Here is a 24,275-nt window from a genome sequence, read left to right on the forward strand (position 1 = left end):
GCGCAACAAGAGAGCCAACGTTATATAGTATTGTTATCCGGGGGAAGAAAGCCCGTCAGCAAACACACTGAGAGTGGAAAGTATATAGGTGGCTTTATTTCGTTAGCTCCAGGACTCGTCTAATTAGGATCACGCGTGTTCTGTCTTAAGAAGCTCCATGTCGAGGTTTCGTCTTCTAGAAGACGAGGTTTCTCTACGAATTTGCGCTTTAACACGAGTCTTGCTGAACTTAGAATTCTGTATAGTTGTGCATACATTAGGGACGTTGGTGAAACTTTGAGGGTAGTTTGCCTGCCGTGGGCGCGGAAAGACGTCGAGAGGTTTATAGGAGAAGGGGTAGAAGTCGGAGTAAGAGAGAGAGAGAGAGGTAGTGCGAAGGGTGTAAACCGCACAAAGTAATCTTACAGAATGTATATGCAAAGAGGGTTTTGTCGAGGGCACATAAGGTTAGGGCACAGCTTGCAGATTCTGCAAACGACAATTTTCGACAAGCAGCATCCCTTGGAAGAAACTTACCTCCTGATCCAGCTTCTTGATTCGTCTTCGATTTTCAACAAGTTCGTCGAATGCATAGACAGTGGCCTTTGATATGCTAACGCGATTGATTCCTCTCTTGTTTCATAAGAAATTTAGCATCTTCCATTTTTTAATCAAACTGTTCCTTTTTCAAATAACAGGGTTGCCACGCAACCAGGGAATTTTATAAACCTTGAATAAACCTCAGGGTTTCTATAAGTCATGGAAAACCTGGAAATCATGGAATTGTCATGGGATTTCATTTTGAATCATGGAATCATGGAAATCAAATGAAATTTCTAATCGGATCATGGAATTTTTTTAGTTTTTGTTATAAACCCGTGTGATTAAAATTCGCTCTCCTTTATTACTCAGGGTGGTCACAAGTTTCAATTTATCAATTTCCCTGACAATTTCCCGACATTAAAATTACTTTCCCTAACAAAATTCTTTTTACAGTATGAAAATATTAATGTTTACGGAAAATGAGTAAAATTTATGACTTTTAATAATTTCTAAAAATTACAATTATAACCCTTCCTGAATTTAATTCATCTTTGAATCAATTAATTTAAGTAATTTTCCAAAAGTTCTTCTAGAATTCAATTATTTAATTACATATACTTAATTTTTTATAATAATTGTGACTCTCCATAGTTTTTTCTTTTTAATAGTTTTATCTTAAGCTCTTAAGGTATAATATTTTCAAAAAATTATAATAAAGAAATTCTTACAATTAATTTTTTTAAAAATATTTTAAAATAATTTTTGAACGATAATAATTTTTTAATTTTTAAAAATTAACAATCAATCGAAATTTGGTAAAATCTTTTAAAAATAATTGAATTTTTTAAAAGTATAAATGAAAATGATCAAATTTTTGAAGAATTTTAATTATAAACAAGACCATGATTTCTCAAAAGTTTTTTGATAAGTTCAAAAAGTACATTTTGAATCTTAAAAAATTATAACAAAACAATTCTAATAATTACTGATTAGTTTTTAAAAATATTTTATTAATGTAATTTTTCGAAAATAAATGTATTTCTTAAAAGAATTTTTGTTGAATTTAAAAAAAAACTAATGAATTTTTTGAAGAATTTTAATTAAAAATTTTGAACATTATTGTTTTCTCAAAAATGTTAAAAATAATTCTAAAATGTTATTATTTTTGGAAATATGTAATTCAAAATATTAAAAATATTAAATTTAAAAAAATTTTAAGCTTATTTTCATTTTTAAATTTACCTTTCAAGATTTGCAATTAAAATTTTTGATAATTCAATTATTTTCAAGATTTGCAATTAAAATTCTTCAAAAGTTGATTTTCAAAAATTGTAACAAAAATACTAGAAATAAATAAATTATTTTTAATTAAATTTTAAAAATTTTTATCTAATATTCAAAAACAATTTATTTTTTATCGGAATTATGGAAAATTATTGTTTTCTAAAGTTATTGTGCTTATTCTTGAAATCTAATTTTTCTTAAATATTTCAAAATTAATTCAATTTTAAAACAGTTGCATTTACAATTTTTTATAAATAGATAAACTTCAAAAGGTTTTAATTTGAAATTTTGTAAAATTTCAATTTTGAATGAATTAATTAAATAATAGAAATTTCACAGGAATTCTATTATTTACAAATTCTTTATAAATTTCTTCGCAATAATTCAAGTATTTTCATAAATAGTAAAATTTTATACAGAGATTCAACTATTTTCATAAATAATGAAAAATTTTATAGGTTTTCAATTTTTTTTCAAAATAATTTTAATAAAATTCTTCGTAGAAATTTAATTCATTTCAATAATTTATCAAAATTTAATTATATTTTCAATATATAGGTATTATTTCAATAAAATTTCACAAAAGAATTCAATTATTTAAAAAGAAATATTATTCAAATTTCTCTCAAGAATTCAATTATTTTCAAAAATGGTAATAAAATTCTCCGCAAAAATTCAATTATGGTCAAAAGTTTTAAAAAAATTCTCTTCAAAATTTAAATTATCTTTATAAATAATAATATTTTTCTCTAAAATTCAATTATATTCCAAAATTTTAATAAAATTCTTTGCAAAATTTCTATTATTTTCAAAAAATTTTCTCAATTGAATCAAATTTTTTACAGAGATTTAATTATTTTTAATAACAATTTTAATCTAATTTCTCGAAAAATGAAATTATTCTTAAAAATTTTATTGAAAGTCGGCAAAAGAATTTTAATTACCTATTTAAAAATTTGTTGATAAAATTCTTTAAATGAGAGTTCAATTTTAATAAAAACATTCAATTTTTCAATAAATTATTTATTTTTGTATTTAAATAATTGAATTCTCGCAGAATTTTCTAATAAAAATTGATTTAAATATGAATTTCAGTTAAAATTTTAGATAATAATTGAATACTCTCTAATAATTAAAACTCTCTAAATTTGAATTAGTAAAAATGTTTTCTAATTTGAATTAGTGGCTGACTTTTTGCTTTTGATAATTAGCAGATTTTACTAATAAATAGTCGTTCCTACTAATTTAAAAGTAAAATTTACAAATTCAAAAGCAAAAAGTCAGTCACTAATTCCAATTAGTAAACATTTTTACTAAATTTAGAGAGAAAGTATTATAGCGTGAATTTGTAGAAATATGTAATTGAATTTTGAAAAGGTTTCAAATTGTAATCTTTGAATGTTTGAATTTTTTTTACTTTCAACTGAAAATTGTGTAGATTTAATTTTTTTGAAAAAGTTTAATTGAATTTTTTTAAGTTATTTGAAGTTTTGATTTTCTAATATATATCTAATATATACCAATTGCTCCGAGTCGAAGACTCGGAGTGATCGATTTCTTCATGTTTTATAACAATTTTTTATAAGTTGTTTAATTTCAAAAAGATTTGAATTTGCAATTTTTGGAAATCTTAATTCTTATGGAAAAATTATAATGGCTAAATATTTATTTGAAAAAGTAAAATATACCAATGCAGAATACAGTATTATATGAAAGTTCCATATGTATTTGTAAAAATTTATTGGAGTTACTTAATTTTGTAAAATACAAATGTAATTTTAGGATCCTGAAAAAATTTCGTTTTTTAACCTGGAAAAGTCAGAGGTAATTTGAAATGAGCAAAAGCGTGGCAACCCTGAATAAGTTCTTGATTTTCGGTTGTATTTTCTTTAGAGAATAACTTCTGTCCAGAATATGAAAAATAATATTTTGAATAAAGATTGTATTTCGAAAGCCACTGCGCGAGGTATCATTGTTTATTCGAGAAATATTTCAGTCATTAATCAGAGTCGCAGCTTGGGCTCGTCGAGCAAGTAGTAACCGAGACACCTGCCAGTTCAAGTCTTATACCATTATAATGGCTGGCATATAACTTGGTACGAGTAAACCTTACATGTTCGTTAAGCCCCAGAAAATCGAATTTCTAACAAATTTATCGAAATTAGAATTTTTAACTCCTCTTCAGAATTTTGAAAATAATATTCGAGCGAGGCGCCGATTATAAAGTAATAGATATAGATCTGCACTGTTACTAGATTGTTGAAATAAAGACTTTCACGTTCTATGGTTTATTTTAATTAGGACATTTTGCACAGGATGCTCATCCTAGATAAGAAATCATTATTCCGATGTCAGTAACTGAATACGCAAAGCCGAGCGCAAAGGTGTTTTGCGGTGCGGTGCCTTGTGGGAAATGCCTAAAATTAGTGAAACACGTTGTAATATGACCGTCATTAAAAAAATATTACCAGATAACATCCCGCCTTTTATAACGATTTAATTTAGTGTTCTAGGCGCCGCGCTTACATATTTTCCACGCGTCGCTGAGCCGCCACATTTATTTTGTAATTAATCGCTCCCAACAACGTAATACCCGCAAAATATAATTATGGAATCAATTTTAGATTCTAGATAACCTATATGATATTAATTTCCTTAAAAAAAAAAAGAATTCAAGGAGAGGAAGTTAAAAATAAGGTAAAGAGCTGAATATTATTGACATTTTGAGCGTATATCGGGGAAACTTTTTTTTTGAATACATCTTGTTATAAGGGTGCCCATATACACGAGTAGTTAACACTTCTTCTTATCGTGTAAAGCTATTTGATAGGTCTAACAACTTGGCTGGCATTTATTCAGTCCATTACAAGTTAATCTCGAAAGCATACAAACCGCATATTATCTTTTGAATTGGTGTCATACACAAACACATTAACTGCTTACAGAAAAAAACAACAAGTCATTCATTTTGCTTCGCTCTACAAATAGTACAAAGAAAATTAGTATCATCTTAGATCATCATTTTTGTAACTTGAAAAAAGGTATTTTTTTTCTCTTATCGAATTGAAAAAATAATTTTTCTCCTATCTGGTTAAAAAAATGTGACACGCTCCAAAGAATGACACATAAGAATTAAACTTTAAAATTCATTTTTAAAATCTTGTCTTATTTTTTGTCATTGTATTATTTTTACCTTAATTACAAGTTTTTGTTTAACTGCGAAGAATTAAAATCAGTTTTTTTTATGAATTATTTTAGCAATTCTTTGATAGAATTCGATTACAGGAGAAAAAATCCAGACCGAAAAATTCAAGAAAATAAGTCCAAAGTACAAAAAATCCAAAATAAAAATGTCCAAAGTCAAAAAATCAAAAATAAATAAAAACGTCCAAAATAAATAATGAAACATGTGAGAAAGACACGTTTTTACTTTTTACGCTATAAAATCAAAATTTAAAATGTTAATTTTAAAATCGCAGGAGTTTAATTATTTACATAAATAATAAAATTCTACACAAAAATTCAATTATTTTCAAAATCAAAAAAATTTTTTACAAAAATTCAATTATTTTTTCTATATAATTTCAATTAAATTACTCGATTAATTTAATTATTTTTAGAAATTTAAAATGTTAATTTTTTTATTGGATTTTTTATTTCTTTGGACTTTTTGACCAGGACAGAAAATTAAAAAAATAAGTTCGAAGTGAAATTATTTTTTTAAAAACTATTTTGGATTTCATTTATTTTTGATTTTTTGGTTTGGACTTTTTTTTGGACTTCGTGTCCGGATACCATAGAATTCAATTATCTTGATAAGTACCTGAAAATTCTTCCCAGAAATTCAATTATTTTCAAAAACTTTAATAAAATTGTTTGCCAAATTCAATTATTTTCGAAAATTTTAATAAAATTCTTTGCGAAATTCAATTATTTTCAAAAGTTTTAATAAAATTCTTTGCGAAATTCAATTGTTTTCATAAATAAATTGTTATTTATGAAAATAATTGAATTTAACAAATTTTTTTTTAAATTCTCGTCAAATTTCAATTATCTTTATAAATAGCAAAATTCGTCTCCTAAATTCAATTATTTTCAAAATTTATTTTTAAATTCTTGTCGAAATTTTAATTATCTTTATAAATACATAATAAAATTCTTCTAAGAAATTCAATTATTTTCAAATATGTTAAGGGGAGACCCCACCTTAATTTTGACCCCTTTAAAATAAAATTATTAAACGAGGTAATATTTTTTTTCTTGCATCATTTTTAACCTGAAAACATATAAGATGGTCAAAAATATTTAATTTTAATTTTTGAAGAGGTTAGAATTTTTTTCTTCTGACCTATTGCATATTATTGCAAATCCATGCGAGAAGTTGTTTAGAATGGTAAAATATGCATGGAAAAAAAATTTCGTGAAAAAATATTAAAAACTGTAAGAGAAGATCGATTTTTAATATTCAAATCTTTAAATTTTGCCGAAATTTCGGAAGTCCTGAACCTTTATTTTTTTCCAATTTGATGCTCTGAGTCGAAAAAACATCGTTAAAATTGACGATTAGCTTATTTTCATGGTAAAAACTATAAAAATCATGGCTTTTTGCATTTATTTCGGTATATATAAAGTATACCATAAAAGCTTCGGACTATGATTTTTATGGAATTTACCACGAAAATGAGCTAAATACAAATTTTAACAATGTTTTTTTAATAATAGCATCAAATTACGTAAATATACACAAGTTGGAAAAAAATTAAAGATTTACGGCTTTCGAAATTTCGGCAAAATTTAAAGATTTGAATATTAAAAATCGATCTTCTCTTACAGTTTTTAATATTTTTTAACGAAAATTTTTTTCCATGCATATTTTACCACTCTAAACAACTTCTCGCATGGATTTGCAATAATATGCAATATGTCAGAAGAAAAAAATTCTAACCTCTTCAAAAATTAAAATTAAATATTTTTGACCATCTTATATGTTTTCAGGTTAAAAATGATGCAAGAAAAAAAATATTACCTCCTTTAATAATTTTATTTTAAAGGGGTCAAAATTAAGGTGGGGTCTCCCCTTAATAAAATTCTTGTCAAAATTTCAATTATTTTTAGTACAATTTATAATTGAATTCTTCGAAAAATGAAATTGTTCTTAAAAATTTTATTAAAATTCATCACAATTTTTCAATTATTAAAAAATTTGTTGATAAAATTATTTTAAAAAATTTAATTTTAAAGCACATTCAATTATTCAATAAATTGTTTATTTTTTATTTAAATAATTACATTTTCTTAGAATTTATAATTTTTTTGAAAAATTTTAATTTAAATTTTTTAAAAATTATTTCAAGTTATTGTTTTCTAATATATATTTAATTAAAGAATTTCTGAATAATCAAAATTTTGTAAAATTGAATTAAAACCAAACGAATTTGAAAATTTTCAAAGAACTTTGTTAAAAATTATTCAAAATAATTGATTTAAAGATATTTTATAATAAAATTATAATAAGTTATTGAATTTAAAAAGGTTTGAATTCGAAATTTTTAAAAATTTTAATTCCTATGGAAAAATAATAACTATTAAGTATTTATTTAAAAAAACAAGTTACTGATGTTTTCGAATAATTTCACAATTAATTTTTACAATTGTTACAATTACAAATTAAATAAATATAATGGAACATTTTTTTGAGTATCTAATCGGTTTTAGAGTCAATCAAACATTCTTTGGGGTCAGGGAAAATGTCAAAATTCTGTCTGGAAATCAGGGAAAAGTCAGGGAAAAACAAAGTTAATATTTTTGGGACAACTCTGAAAAATTACAAGCATAACTTCAAATTTTTCGAGGTTTTAAAATCTAAGAAGCAAACAATAATTTTCTTCGAAGCGTGTCACAAATAATTTGTCGATTATTGCATTTAGATAGAAAGAGAAAAGAATACAAATTGTTCAGGAATATTTTTTTATTAATTTTCGTGTTATGCAATAAAAAAAGAAACCTTTTGAGTTGAGTTAATCGTTGTCGTGTTTATTCATTTATTTCTGGGAATATATATTTACGAGTATTAATATTGTCATTCACATCCACGGGAGTCTAAAGAGATTCCCTGCAGTGATGTCCAAAATTGACTGATTGTGGGATGTTTTGACATTTATAAGGGCGTCGCAACTCTTTCCTTCTGGGTCATTCTGTTCCGGATGATCTGATCATGGAAATCATATTGCGCCTTGCTATTATCGATCGTTAAGATTTTACGATCATCATTCACTGACATTGATAGATTCCTTTAGAAGGTAACTCTTTTTTTTTTCTCCCCAACAAAATAAATGCAGTCACAGAGAAAAAATCGGGTCTTATTTTTGCTGACATTCATTATGTGTTCAAACAGCCAAGTTATCCTTTATAAAACTTTAAATTTATTATTTTATCTATGAGCCCAAAAGTCCATTTTGGACTTCTAGAATAGAACTTAGTTTTTTTTTCAAAATTAACTTTCGAAATTAGTTGAGAATAGCTGCTAAAGACTATTACTCAGATTATTTCAAATTAGTCAGAGCTATCAAAGTTCTGGTGGCCTTAGAACGACATGTTGACAAGGTATAGTTGTCAGCAGATCGAAGGAGACAGTCTGGACGTTCTTACATGACATTAGCTGCAGATGAGAATCGATAGTGTCTCTGATCGTGAAATGCGAGGCTGGGCCTGGGCGTGGGTATATATCTTCTAAGTGATCGACTAGCCAGAAAAGATTTACGGATTGAACCAATGGCATTCTTACGTCAATGAAGCGTGCCCCAACCTCAAATCATTTATCCGCAATTTGTCATTTCCTATCAGAATTTGTGATTGCAGAATTTTTATTTTTCGGATGACTTTTCATTTTCTCTACATTTGATACAAAGCAATTTCGATTGAAATTCTGCAAGTAATCGTATTCCTCGATAGTGATCGCAAATTTTCTTTTTGAAAACATCTCCATTCTTGTGATTAATTACTTTGTTAATTTGGAAGTTATCTAAATTAGTAGTTATTTATCTCTGTCATAATTTAGATTATTCGGTTGGATAATTTTTTAGAACCTAGCTAATTCTTTTTTCGTAAATAAATAAAAGGGTGCAAATGGTATTTTTTTAACTGTTGCACAGACACCGTTTATTGACTGAATTACAGATAATCTTTTCGTAAACGGCCTCTTTGCCGATAGTCTCCCGATGTTTTATGCGTCTCTGAACGCGACGGTAAACTAAAAATCACCTTATCAGAAATCTGAGATGCGCAGTGAGCGCAGCTATATTCATAAGTCGACGGGAGGCTGGCGCTCGCTCACCAGGTCCAACGTTCTTGGACCCTGGGGGACTCAATGCAACTTTATGCTGTCAATTGGACCCATGAGACTCGAAAAAGGGTGCGGAAGAAATCTTCTCTTTCACCTAATTCAAACTGAATGAATGCCTTTGTATTGTCAACAAGATCCCAGCTTTTTATTTACATTTCCACCTCCATTGAATATTATTCATTAGCTTTTTTTTTCAAAACAAAAAAAAAAGGTACAATCATTCATTTTGAATTATTTTCGTTGTCTCTATTTGTTGGTCCAATTTTTTTTGTTTCTATACGAAGAGAGAGAGCCCAACCCAAATAAAAGAAATATTGAGATAAGCATCCTGCATCTCATCGTCATGACTCTAGAAACAATACGAATCGTAAATTAGTAAGAATATAAACGATGGTTTATAGAGGAAGAGAGGATGTGGCTCGACCTTGAGTAAATTGAATGTAAAGAACGAGTTCACGATTGTAATTCACTGTTAGATCCATCTCCGTTTCTTGACACGAGCGTTGAGCTCAACAGTTAAAATGCCTCGCGAGGAGAATGTGACCAGTCATCGAGTTATTTAATTTTTCGTGGCACCCCCGTAGCGCGTGTTTGCTCAAACCTGCTGTGAGCACAAATTACATCGCGACCGAATCACCACGCTGGGCTATGCTCCAGAGTCGTGTAAAGTTCGTCAAAAAAAATTATGCTCTTCCTCTTTTCGCGGTCCACATTATTTCACTCCATATGTCAATATTCCTCTAGAGAGACAATCGCAGGGTTGCCGCAGGTTAGGGAAGTCAGCGATTTTTATTAAAAGTACTGGAAAAAATTAAATTTTTAGAATTCATAAGAAAATTATGAATTTTTAGTGTCTTTTTTATTTGTCTAATAAACTATCATAAACTGACTAGAATGAATTTTTTAATATTATTTAATTATTTCAAAAGTTTTAATGCAATTATCTTAATAAATAACAAAATTCTTCACAAATATTCAATTATGTTTAGCAATTTTAAAAAAATATAATAATATTTATCACAAGAATTGAATTATTTTCAAAAAATTAATTTAATTATTCAAAGAAATTCAAATATTTTTACAAATTTTAACGAATATCTCGTCAAGAATTGAATTATCTTTATAAATAGTAAAATTTTTCGCCAAAAATTCAATTATTTTCAAAAATTTAAGTAAAATTCTTTGTATTTCAATTATTTTCCAAATTTTTTCGTAATTCAGTGATTTTCAATATTTTATATTTTCATAAAATTTATCAAAAAATGTAATTATTGAAAACAATTTTTGATACAATTCTACGAAAATATTCAATTATTTTCATAAATAATAAAATTTTATTAAGGAATTCAATTATTTTCACAGCAGAATTTTAAATATTTTTAATACAACTTTAAATATATTCCTCGAAAAATGCAATTATTCTTAAAAATTTTATTAAAACTTAAAGAAAGAATTCAATTTTAAGAAACATTCAATTATTCAATAAAATAATATAATTTGTTGCAATGATTCAATTATTTTCATAAATAACTTTCAATTCGTCGCAGGAAATCATTTATTTTCAAAAATTTTTAAGTAATTTCGCAAAAGAATTCAATTATCTTGATAAACAACTAAATTCTCCCCATAAAATCAATTATTTTAAGGAATTTTAATAAAATTCTTTTCCAAAATTCAATTATTTTCATAAGTATCAAAATTCATCAGAATAATTCAATTCTTTTGAAAAATAATAAAATACTTTGCAAAAATTAAATTATCTTTATAAATAGGTAGCGAAATCATCTCAAGAATTGACAGGGTGGTCACATGTCAGTAAAGTCAGGGAAATGTCAGAATAAAAATTTTTTGTCAGGGAAATTTAGAAAATTGAAACTTTTTTCTAATTATTTAAAAAAATTGCGACTTTTTCTACTTTATTTTACAAATATTGCAACAAAATATCATATTTTTTAGTATTAAATGTAATTCATTTGGATTTTTATAATGCGAAAAATAACTATAAACAAATCTTTCAAAAATTATTTTTGAATCATTTTTCTATTTAAATTTTCGGAATGTACAATTAAAAAGATTTTGAATAATTGAAACTTTGTAAAATTTAATTGAAAATAATTAATTTTCTCATCAAGTATTTTGTTAGAATTTTTGAAAATCAACTTTTGAAGAATTTGAATTGCAAATTATCAAAATAATTGAATTATCAAAAATTTTAATGAAAATACCATTAAAATTCATCAAAATATTAATTTTTTTTAAATAAATACAAAAATTCTTTTAAGAAATTCAATTGTTTTTGAAAAATTGCATTAAAATATTCTTAAAAACTACTTAATTTTTAGAATTTTGTATCATATTTGTTAAGATTTAGTTATCTTCGAATAAAGCAAAAAATGTACTTTTTTGGACTTATTAAAATTTCGGAGAAATCATAGTCATATTTATAATTAAAATTCTTCAAAAATTTGATTATTTTTATTTTTTTTAAGTAAGTTGAAAAGTATAGAAAATAATTAATCAATTTTATAACTTTTTACTCATTTTCCGTAAAATATTTCATATTTTTCTTTGAAAAAAAATTTTCTCAGGAAAAATAATTTTAATGTCAGTAAAATTATCAGGGAAATGTCATGGAAATTGACAAACTGAAACTTGGGATCACCCTGGTTCAATTATTGTCAAAAATGTTAATAAACTTCTTGTCAAAATTTCAATTATTTAAACAAAATTTAATAAAATTCTTCACATGAATTCAATTATTTTCATAAATTATTATTTAAATTCTTAGCATTGATTTTTAGAAATAATTGAATTTTGAAAAGGTTTCAAATTCAAATCTTTGGAAATCTAAATTTTTCGTACTTTTAACTAATAATTGAAAATTGATTTAAAAAAGAATTTTAGATAAAAATTCTATAAAATAATAATTGAATTTAAATGGTGAAAATAATTTCGAAGAAGTTAGAGTAACAATATTATTATATCAAATAATCATGTTTATAATAATATTCTTATAAGTTATTAAATTTTAAACGATTAAAGAAACTCGCAAATAAATGTATTAGAACATTTTTCTCAGTATCTAATTATTTTTAGAGTGAATCAGAATATTCTTTAATGTCAGGGAAAAAGTCAAAATTCTATCTGGAAATCAGGGGAAAACAAAGTTAAATTTTTGTGGCAACTTTGATGAATCACATCTCACCTGAGACTCTAATATACAATTTTCTTCAGTGATACTTTTTTCCCTCTTCATTTCGAATTAATATGATTAAAATTCATTGAATTCTGAAACAGAGGACATGTTTTCAAAAAATAGCATCAATTATTTCATCTGACGTTTTACATATTCGCACGTCAATTCACTTTTTACATTCTCTGGAATATAAGTCGCACTGTTTCAATACTTAACGGAGATTGAAATTCAATTCAAGTATATCGGAAAAACGAACACGCTTTTCGTCAAATAATGGTAATTAATGAATGGGGTCTAATTATTTTTGGTATATTTAAATATTATTATTTCATGAGTTGGAGGTGAATTAAAAATTAATAGCCAGAACCATATTATTTCAGTTTGTCTGGATAAATATTAAGATGTGCATTTGTGGGAAAAATATTTCTTTGAATTGGATGAAATTATTGAAGTTATTGAAATAAGTTATTATTGAAGGAGAGATTAAAATTTGAAAATGATTGAATTAAGTTATTGAATTATCTGCTCAGTGTGCGGTTTATCAATTATAGATAGACACATTGTATCGAGAGCTCGTGAAATGCTTCACACCCAATTATCGAAATTCCCGTTGTATCTTACACCGGATTCAGAGATACGGGACCAAAACGGACATGACGACTACGAGGACGTCCGTGATCTAGGCGCGGACGGGTATATACGGTCAGCCCACCTCACTATCTATATGCTAATCCATTGAGATGGTACCCGAAGATTACACCTTGGAATTAGCCCAGGGACTTGGATATCAGGGCCGGACAGACAGCTCGGCCGTCTCTATGGGTATATACATTTATCCCGCCTTTTACTGATTTCCCTACCAAGTGTATAGTTTACCTCTTACCCTGAGCTCACACATCTAAACCTGGAACCGTAGGTTGGAACCTCCAGATCGGACCGAGTTCGGTTATAACCTGGTCTCTCTGACTCAGCACATCCAGTTCGTTAGCCCGCGTTAATAACGTTAAAGAGGATGCGATAAACTCGTTAGAGGGCTTTATAATTCTTGACATTCATCTCGTATGGCAACATTTTAGATTCTATGCTCGGTAGCTGATGGTCAAATTCTGATTTTTTACTATTAATAGTTTTAATACTCAATTTCCGCGTTTTATAGTATTCACAGGACTCGAACTGTTTTCTAAATTTGAGTCAGTGAAATTCCACTAAAGATCAGTGAAATTTGACTATATATTGAATCGAGTGGTTTTTTGTTAGTTTATATATATTTTTAATAACATCGACTTTGAGCATCCAATTTGACTGTATAGGTTTTTTTTCTCTTTCTTTAATTGAATAAACAAGCACGACCGAGCAGAAGAAAACTAATATAATCTATCTCCTCTCGTATTCGCAGTTAAAATTTATTAGCTTTCGCGATATGATCGCAGCGATGCGGTGTATTACGGGGTTTTGGCGTACCGAGATGAACACGGTACGTACGAATATTCCTGTCACGAGGTAGGCGTGTGTAACCTGCTCCATGTTCCCCATCCGGACCAAACTCCCCGAGTATTCGCGCGCGAAAATATGACAAGCTGGCTATGAATCACCCGCTACCGTGCTCTGGCAAACTAATAATCGTGCCGATTACTAATTTCCACTCTATACATGCTCTCTCTTTCCAATTCTCTCTGCTGCCTCTCTGTCCTCTTCGCCATATCTATCCTCATACATATGCATCCACTTTGGTCCTCCTATTGCAGTTGTCCTTTTATCGTATTTCTCTTAATTTATTTTTTACTTCAATCTCCTTTTCTTCCTTCTTTCTTTCGCAATTTTTCTTTATATTCTATCTACTTTTTTCCATTTCCTTTCAAATATGATTCGAAAATTTTAAATTTTTATTCAAGTGAAACATATATTTGAGGTTGTGTAATGCTTCCGAGGGAAAGGTATTATAGGATGTTTGATAAGCGAAAGATGAGAGGAAAGGTTGAATAAGGAATTCAAATAATAACATAATGTATGGCAACTGATGAGAATGTGTAGGTGGTTATAGGTATCATGGCCGTCGTTGGAAGGCGTCGCCAAACCAAACACTGAATCACCCAGCGAGAGTTTTCCTGTCAGTGGCAGTAGCATTGCTGGTAGCGTCGAAGACCCATTTGAAATTGCCTCGTTCTCTCCAAAATGAATGCGCGAACGCCCATTACGGAAATAAATCAGGATAACGCTATCCACAGAATCACATAATCGATCTCGATCGTGATGAAACGAGACTACGTGCTTCGAAATTCGTTTATCAGACGAGAGAGACAGAGAGAGATACCCTCCCGCGTATTACTCCCCTACATTCCGTGTCTAATTCTCAGAATTCCGCGCAGATCCCCCAGAGAGGAGGATCTCCCCGAATGGTTTTCAATAGATTTGATTTCAATCGGTCTTATTTAGACTGATATCTGAATCTCTTTAAAGAATTATTACGGTTTTTGTAGTAATGCTACTTTTTACATTGTACTATTTTTTTATTATAAAAATTAAAATAAGTTGCACTTTTTTTTTTACTTAAAATTGTGGTATTTTGTTGCAATGTTTGGAAGAAAAGTCGAAAAAGTATTTTCTTAATTTCCTTGACAAAATTTTTTTTTCATGACGTTCACCTGACTTAAGTATCGATTCTGGTTTCACGGAGTTTTGAAGAGAAATACAATTATTAAAGTCTGAATGTTTGACGCGAAATACAATTATTGAGCAAAGCTTAGCGGAGATTTGATGATCAATACAACTATTGAATCTACTTTCGTGGTGGTTTGAAGAATATTATCGAATACAGTTTCATGAAGGTTTGTGGAAAATACAATTTTTGAATGAAGCTTCAAGGACCTTCGAAGAGAAACACAACAATTATCTGCAATTTTCGTGGATCTCTGAAAAGAATCACACATAGAGATGCTTTATTGTTGTTGGAGGACAAATTTTGGATAGTCTTTGGTACTCAACAGTCCCTATTGTGTAAGCATGTTTTTGAGGGTATCTGCAGGGTACTTGGTGGTGCGGCGAGCCGCAAAATGTTTGGTTAGTATTCGGCTTATTGGCCAGAGAATGTTCGTATGCTGTTAGCTATGTATGGATGGCCCCCAGGTTGTAATAAAGCTAATTCCGCGGAGCTCTCCAGGCAGCTCGTGCCGCAACATGTTTTGCCTCTCGTTTCTGACCCTTTCCTCTCTCTCTCTCTTTCCATTTCCACTCACGAGCCCCGTCCCCTTCCATTCATCGTTTGATACTACCATGGACCTTATTCCTCGAATGGAACAACCGAATGTATTTATAAGCCCCCATCCACCCTCTTCAGCATATGCCGCTTATTAAAACGTTTCCAACCTTGTGAACTTGTAAGGGCCAACATCCTCTCAAGGCCTATCCTTTAACTCCGAATTGAATTCGAGTGTCAAAACTTTAACAACACACGTGCCGTATGCAACTCTTTTAAAATACATGATTAACTTTTGTAATCATTGCAACAAAAATTCCTTTTGTACTTTGTAAGCCTTTTATTGTACTTTGTGAACTTTTTGTTGCACTTTGTAATCTTTTTTAGTTTGCAATCGTTATGAATCAAATTAATAGTTCCGTTACTTTTCTTTTCTTTTAGCGAGAAAATTTGGAAAATGTTTTATTTAAAAGGTGTGCAAGTCTTCAAGGACAAGAATAAGCATGCAAGAACGTAATCTCACATTTAACAGACCATTCTTGCCACGCCTTCAATGACTACTGCAGGCATACGTGTGTTTAATTGTCGGTTCTTGCCAACCGACTCGGGCATATACAGGTTAGCGGCACACCCCAGATTAGAATCTCCAATTTAGAGATTGGAATTACCAATGCGATAACTAAAGTCTAAAGTTCAAATTACCTGACGAAGAAAGATAGAAATGATTTTTACTAACTTTTTTTTTGATAATAACTCGAGAGTTGGAAAATGATGATCAGATATTAGTTTACAGTTAAGTCTATGATTTGTAGTTACTTCTACCTTTCAGGATATAAAAGTTTTTTTTTATCGAAAATTTGACACTTCAAAAATGGAAAACTTATACGAAGAAAGACTAACTTTTAAGTACTTGTCTCGATTCTCTTTCCGTAAAGTTTGACCCATCCTTTTTCTTCCATACATAAATGTTTCGAATTCGATCTTGAACTTTTTCTTGTCCATTTTGGAAAGCTGCAAAAGTTGAAATTTTTTTTTTTTTAATTTAGTTGTTTGATTTTGTCTGCTGTAAATCTTTGGCTTCTTTTTTTTAAATAGATCGATTTATCGAAAGGGGCTTGGTTCAGATGAAAATCAACTAATTGCATCTCGAGATCAAATGGGGGGAGGGGAATAAGAGAGCGCGCCTCGTTAAGAAACGTCAAAGTCGAGACATCACAATATGCAAGAGACTCGTTCGCAATCGATCGAACTTGGGAGAGAGAACGCAGTCTCTCCCCTTTTGCATCCTATCTATAGGGTGATGAGAAACAGGGGGACAAGAGAAGGGTTTAATCGCGCCGGTGCGTTAATTAATTCCCGGTGATCTCAATTAAAATATTAATTACGGCGAAACAATGACGCGGTGACGGGAGCAGGCGCCGAGGTGGGGCATTCTCTGCCTCTTCTTCCCTTTACCCTTCCATTCACCTCGCCACTTATTCTTCAGCTGAGGTGGAGCCCACAGGAACGCCACTGTGATGCCATTACGATTAACCGCCCCCCCCATCCTCTATAAGGCTTATCTGATAACCACGCCATTATGTTCCTTTGGCCCGTGGCTTCGTTGACTGGTCCGTTGGTTTCGCATTTTCAAGCCAGGGTTCTCCAGCATCAAGAGAGAGTTGAAAATTTGCATATCTCTTAACCGACTCGAAAGATACCAGCGCAAACAAGTGTCCCCTCCGCGATCCTATCGACGATCTGGAACACGATATCTCGGCATCGTTCGAGAATCGATCGCAACCATCGAGATTCCAGTGATAAAGATCCCGATTTCCATGAGATAAGCTCTCAATGTACTTAACATTTTGGCGATTTCAAGAGTGATTTCCTCCACTCGTATTTATACGCTCAATATATAACCGCAGTAAGAGATAAAAGTTGGCAGAAGTGCTAATGTGAGATGCTGATTTTAATTCACTTGGAATTAAATTTGCATTTTTTAGTTATTTATTTTAGAGATTTATTTGTGTTGTCTCTAAAGTTGAATTAGGAAAAATTGAGCTACTAATTCAGGTTAGTGTTGTAGAATATTATGTTAACTAATTTTGAGGGCAATTACATTCGCTGGGTTAAAACTGGTTTGAAGGTTTGTAATTTGTAGGAGGGGGAACGTAAGCACCGGAGTGGGGATAATGAGCAAGAAAAAGAAAGAAGAACGTTGCTTCTTTCTTACTCTCATTGCTCCCACTCCTGCGCCTGCGCAGGCGCAGAAGTGGAGACAATGAGAGTGAGTGAGCAGCGTTTGTCTTTCTCTTTCTTTCTCATTATCCCCACCCCAGTGCTTACGCTCCCCCTCCTACAAATTACAAACCTTCAAACCAGTTTTAACCCAGCGAATGTAATTAGTTTATTTTTATTTTTTTCTACACTAATGTATTTCATAAAAGAATTTAAATATTTATAAAAATAATTTAATTCTTGAGAAAAATTTTTAAATAATTGATTTCATTCGACTAATTTTATGCAAATTATAATTTAAATAATTGAATTCCTGAGAAATTTTACTTATTCATGAAAAGAATTCAGTTTGGAAATTTTATGAAAATAGTAGATATTGAAAATCATTGAATTACCAAAAGTTTTACTTTTACAATTTTAAAATTTTACTTTTAAAAATAATTGAATTCTTGTGATGAATATTGTTATTTAAGAAAACAATTGAATTTTGCAAAGAATTTTATAAAAATGCCTCAAAATAACTGAATTTTTGGGAATAATTTGATTATTTATCGACATAATTGAATTCTTTCGAAGAATTATTTATGTAAATAATTGAATTCTTGGGAAAATTGTATTAAAATTTAAAAGAATAATGGAATTATTTCAAAAAAAATTTAATTAACATTGTATTTACAATAATTGATTGCTTTCGAACAATTTTATTAAAATATTTGAAAATAATTGAATTCCTGTGAGAAATTCTAATATTGTTGTAAATAATGGAATTCTTACAAAGAATTTAAAAAAAAATTATTTTTAATAATTGATTTTTTCGAGGATTTGAAATTAAATTTTTAAGAATAATTACATTTTTTGAGCAATTCCTGTAAAATTGTATTAAAAAATTTAAATCCTGCGATAAGTTTTATTATTTATTAAAATAATTGAATAGTTACTCAAAATTACATTAAATTTTTCAAAAATAACAATTAAATTCTTGAAAAGAATTTTATTATTTATGAAAATAATTGAATTCTTGCAAAAAATTTTATTAAAATGTTTAAAAAAAAATTGATTTTCTGTGAAAAATTTTATTTTTTAAAATAATTGAATTCTTTATAAGAATTTTATAAACATTGTTTTAAATAATTAATTTTTTCGAAGTATAATAAATATTATGAAAATTTTATTTTAAATAATTGAATTCTTGTGGAAATTTTTATTTGTGAAAATAATTGAATTTTTTGAATAATTAATTTAAAATTGTATTAAAAATAATTGAATTTCTTCGATGAGTTTCATTATTAATGAGAATAATTGAATTCTTGCTTAGTATTTTATCAAAAACTTTTTTAAACAATTGAACTTCTATGAAAAATGTTATTATCAGTGAAAGTATTTAAATTATTCTGAAGAATTGTATAAAAATTTTGTTAAATAATTGGTTTTTTCGAAATCTTTTTGAAAATGCTATTTTAAATTAATTGAATTCCTATGGAAATTTTACTATTTATGAAAATAATTGAATTTTGGATAAATATTATCAATCTTTTTTAAATAATTAAATTCTTTTGCGAAATGTTATGAAAATACTAGATATTTAAAATAATTGAATTTCGAATATTTTTTGAAAATAATTGAATCGTTTTAAAGAATTTGATTATAATTTTTGAGTATAGTTTTTTGATTTATAGTATTAGCGAATTTAAACTTTTAAGGTAGTGGAAATTCTAAAAAAAACATATGAGTGCGAAGCCTGTAATAATAATTAAAATTTTAAATAAATAATTTAATAAATAATAATACAAACTTAATTTTAATAATTGAAATAAACATAATATATTTTTTGTAACATATTCTTCATAATGAATCACAATATACAAGTTAATTTATTCAATCATGTTAACAAGATAATTTTGATTATTAGATTGTCAATATAGTGAAAAGAAGTATAAATCTTGACAATATCGAGAGTAAACACTTCCTCCCACGCTCTCATTCAATTCCATATGAACTATGAAATCTGTACGTTAGTCAACGACCCACTATCAGAAGTTTAATCCCTACCGGGCCAGGCAATAGCGAGCGCTTATTGAAAATACGATTGTTGAATCACTGATGGAGGATAGCGCGTGACCCATGCATATAATAAAGCCCGTTTTCACTGTGTGGATAACATTATTCCTGTATATGTTCACATAGGAAAGCTTCTCAGCGCTGAGAACGCACTTCATTGCAGCACCTGACACCACAGGGGGTCAGTGGTTATCATTTCTCTCCGTATGTAGAATAATTATTCCTCACATGTTTCTTAACGAAATTTCTCATAAACTTTTGTTTAAAATATATAATTAAACATCAGAAGTTTATTTCCTACCGGGCCTGGCAATATAATTAAACATCAGTGTTTTATATTGAGAGTTGATTTCCTTTTATCGAAAATTATATTAAAAACATAACTTTGTTTTTTATCTAAAGTAACTTTCTTAGATTTTAGTTGTTAATTAGAGGAAAATATTAAACTTGTGCCAAATTGTAACTTGACATTCTCGCTCTTCGGGTCAGATATGAGCAACCCTGTGAGGATCGTGACGAGTGAAAATACAAACAGTTTAACTGGGATGAGTAGTCGTTTAACGTTCTTTAAAGATCATTCCTTCTCGTCTATATGTTTATCTCCCTCCATCTTTCTTCGATTTCACTTCCCCTCTTCCTTTGACTTTCTTTCTAAATATTTGCTAGGTAAATAGCTCTCTTCTATTATAACTTTTGTATAACTGTAAACATAATTGAAATTTTGATTTTTTATTTAAAGATCATAGTGCGGTCAAATAAGGTGATTATTAATGTGTGTGATGATAAAATCAAACATATTGATGATTTGTTAAATCATTATCATCATGTTTAGTATCATTATTTGAAGAGTGAACGAGATGAACGAGGTGAACAAGGTGAATGGATCTAATTCGAATATAATTTTTAAATAGTGCGCATGTCAACATGAACTTTTAGATATATTCAATGACTGGCTAAATTTTTTTTTCTGAGTGTATGTATTTATATATACGGCAACACCCGTTATGTTGATTTCGAACGATTTACGATTCGTGGTTGACAGGGGGTTGCGTAAGTTGAGGTCCAAATGTCAGAAAATCAATTATTGGCTCCGTATATCAAAAGTATTTGATGTTGATCCCCCGCTGTTTTGGGCATTCTTCGCTCCCCTCGGATCCTTCTGCCATTTAGTGCACTTCATTGGCGTTATACGTCTATTTTATACTCTCGCACATATACATATACACGTTCTCATTCCACTATTTTAATCATGTGCGTGTCAAGTTAATTTTCGAACGGACAGTAAACTTTCTTTTTTTTCTTTTTTCCACAGGGTACGGAGGAGGATGACAGAGCTTCCGTTGCTTCGGTAAGTTCATCAGCATCATTTATTCTACCATCATTTAATCTTTCTATCTATACGTTTCATCCGCAAATTGAATTTCACGCCAAAGAGTGTTATCATCTTTGGTTGATGATTGCAGGAGTCTATCTTATTAAAATTTTTTATATCGGGAATTTACTCATTGATTTATTTGATTTTTTAAAAATTATGATTAATTGGTTTCTCTTTATTTATCTCTTTCGTAGCTTTTTATTTGCAATCAACAATTTATTAACAGGGGTGCAATTTTATAATTTGAGTTTAATTAATTAAATTTTTGTGGCAAATAGTTAAAGAATGTTTAATCAATTCCGTTGGGAACTGTTTGATTAATTATATTGTTGAAAATAGTTTTTGCTGTAAAATAATAATAATAATTGTGTCGTAAATTTCGAAAGTTTTGAAAGAAATATTTTTGCGAAGATTACCTCAAAATATTTCCTAACGCTGACTTCATTTCCTGCAGCAACTGGACGGAAAGTCACGCGAATGGCTGGTGAGGGCTGCACAAGGGGATTACCAGGCCCTGGCGAAACTTGCTGCGGAGGAACCTCGTCTCACCAGAATGAAGGTAAGGAATTTCTTGAAAATTAAAGTAATTGAGGCCCTAAAGGCAAAAGCAAGTTTAAAACTTTAGTCATTTCACTCACTTATTTTCATTCATCGTTTTCGTGTGATGCCTTGAATTTTACAATAAAATTTAGAGAATTTCGCGAAATTTTGAAAGATGGAAAGAGTTAAATTAAATATTATCATTGTATAAAGTTTTATATAAAAATCTTGTACTTGTTAGCATTCTAGAGTATATACAATTTATCATTATCAGTGGAAAAATTCTTTTGAGTTCTATTACAAATTCTTTGTATACTTTAAGTGAATAGAATCTTTTTTTGCAATGCAGGGCTCGAACTAGTAAATCCCGTAAAGGGCCGTAAATTTGCTTGAAGTCCGTAAAAGTCAGTTTTTTTTAAAAAAAAGGTCCGTAAAGTCCGTAATTTTATTGAGAAAAGACGAAAAAATGGTAAATTGTACGATATAATATGGAAAATTTTAGAAAAATGACAAATGATTGCAGAAATTCAATTATTTTCAAAAGTAATAAAATTCTTTGCAGAAATTCAATTATGTTCAAGATTTAAAAAAATTCCCGTCAAAATTTCAATTATCTTTAGAAATAATTAAATTATTCTTCTCGGAAATTCAATTATTTACAAATTTTTTATAAAAATTCTTTGCAATCATTAAATTATTTTCATAAATAATAAAACTCATTGCAGAATTTCAATTATTTTTAATAAAATTTTAATCAAATTCCTTGAAAAATGTAATTATTCTTAAAAATGTTATTAAAATTCGTCAAAAGAATTCAATTATTTAAAAATTTATTTATAAAATTCTTTATCAGAATTCAATTTTAAAAAACATGCAATTATTGACTTGTGTTCAAAAATTTTTTAAAATTCTCGTCAAAATTTCAATTATCTTTAGAAATAATTAAATTCTTCACCGAAATTCAATTATTTACAATTTTTCTTATAAATTTCTTCTCAATCATTAAGTTATTTTCATAAATAATAAAATTTTTACAGAAATTCAATTATTTTCGTAAATAATAAAATTCTTTTCAGGAATTCAATTAATTACCTACATAAATAATTAAACTCATTGCAAGATTTCAATTATTTTTAATACAATTTTACTCGAATTTCTCGAAAAATGTAATTCTTCTTAATAATTTTATTAAAATTCGTCAAAAAAATTCAATTATTTAAAAATTTATTGATAAAATTATTTACCAAAATTCAATTTTGAGAAACATGCATTTAATATACATTGTTTTTTTGTATTCAAATAATTGAATTCTGGTAGAATTTTCTAATAAAAATTAATTTAAAAATGGATTTCAGTTAAAATTTTAGTTTATAATTGAATAAATTATTATAATTAAATAATTAATAATATTTAAAGCATTAAAGCTTGAATTTTTAGAAATAATTGAATTTTAAGATGGTTTCAAATTAAAATGTTTGAAAGTCTGGATTCTTTATGGAAATTAGATTTTAAGAAACATTCAATTATTCAATAAATTATTTATTTTTGTATTTAAATAATTGAATTCTCGTTGAATTTTTTAATAAAAATTGATTTAAAAATGAATTTCTGTTAAAATTTTAGATAACAATTGAATATTTAAAGCAATATAGGGTGAACTTTTTGAAATTAATTTGTTTGAAAAAGTTTAATCGAATTTTTTTTATATTATTTAAAGTTTTTATTTTCTAATATATATTTAAGGAAGAATCTGACAAACAATCGGAAAAAAGTTAGTTCAATGTCATAATTTCGTATTTTAATTAAGAAAAAGTGACATTAAATTTTAAATTCCTTTCGGTAGAAGCGTAAGGAATTTAATTTTCTACATTTTGAATAATTTAAAGTTATATTTGAATACAAATTATATTTTTTTGTCAATAATAAATGATTTAAGTAACATAACCTAAAATTTAACAAATGTTTCTTATTGACAGAAAATAGTAATTTTTATTCAAATGCAACTTTTAATAGTTTTAAATGTTCAAAATTAAATTCTTCGCCTTTCTACCAAAACAAATTTAAAATTTAATTTGTCTTTTTCTTTTAAATTACGAAATTATGACATTGGGCTAATTTTTTATGTTTTGACTGTACATCAGATTCTCCCTTAAATGAAGAATTTACGAATAATTGAAATTTCGTAAAATTGAATATTGTAAAAATGGATTTGAAAATTGTCAAAGAACTTTTTGGAAAATTATTAAAAATAATCGATTTAAGGAAGAATTTTCGTTAAAAATTCTTGAAAATAATAATTGAATTGATAATGATTTTAATTATTATAAAACATGAAAAAATTGATCACTCCGAGTCGAAGACTCGGAGTTATCGATATATTCATGTTTTATAGTTATGAAAAATTTAATTTATAGTTTTAATTTAATTATTAATTATTAATTTAATTATTAATAATTATTTTTGAATTATAACTTCGGACTGGTTATAATTTTGTTAGTAATTGGTCCGTAATTTTTTCTTTTTGGTTCGTAATGTCCGTATTTTT

General features: G+C 27.9%; 1 protein-coding gene across 3 annotated transcripts in view; it reads left to right on the forward strand.

Annotated features, from left to right (window-relative positions):
- LOC122507464 (ankyrin repeat domain-containing protein SOWAHB) overlaps positions 1–24,275 on the forward strand; it is a 229,485-nt gene that overhangs the window by 12,350 nt on the left and 192,860 nt on the right. For all 3 annotated transcript variants that reach the window (XM_043620195.1, XM_043620187.1, XM_043620203.1), the window contains 2 exons: positions 21,128–21,163; positions 21,645–21,749. In XM_043620195.1, the coding sequence (XP_043476130.1) occupies positions 21,128–21,163; positions 21,645–21,749 (141 nt within the window). The remainder of the gene's footprint in view (positions 1–21,127; positions 21,164–21,644; positions 21,750–24,275) is intronic.

The sequence above is a fragment of the Leptopilina heterotoma genome, unplaced genomic scaffold (assembly GCF_015476425.1).
Source record: "Leptopilina heterotoma isolate Lh14 unplaced genomic scaffold, ASM1547642v1 Lhet_114, whole genome shotgun sequence".
In the NCBI taxonomy this organism is placed as follows: domain Eukaryota; kingdom Metazoa; phylum Arthropoda; class Insecta; order Hymenoptera; family Figitidae; genus Leptopilina; species Leptopilina heterotoma.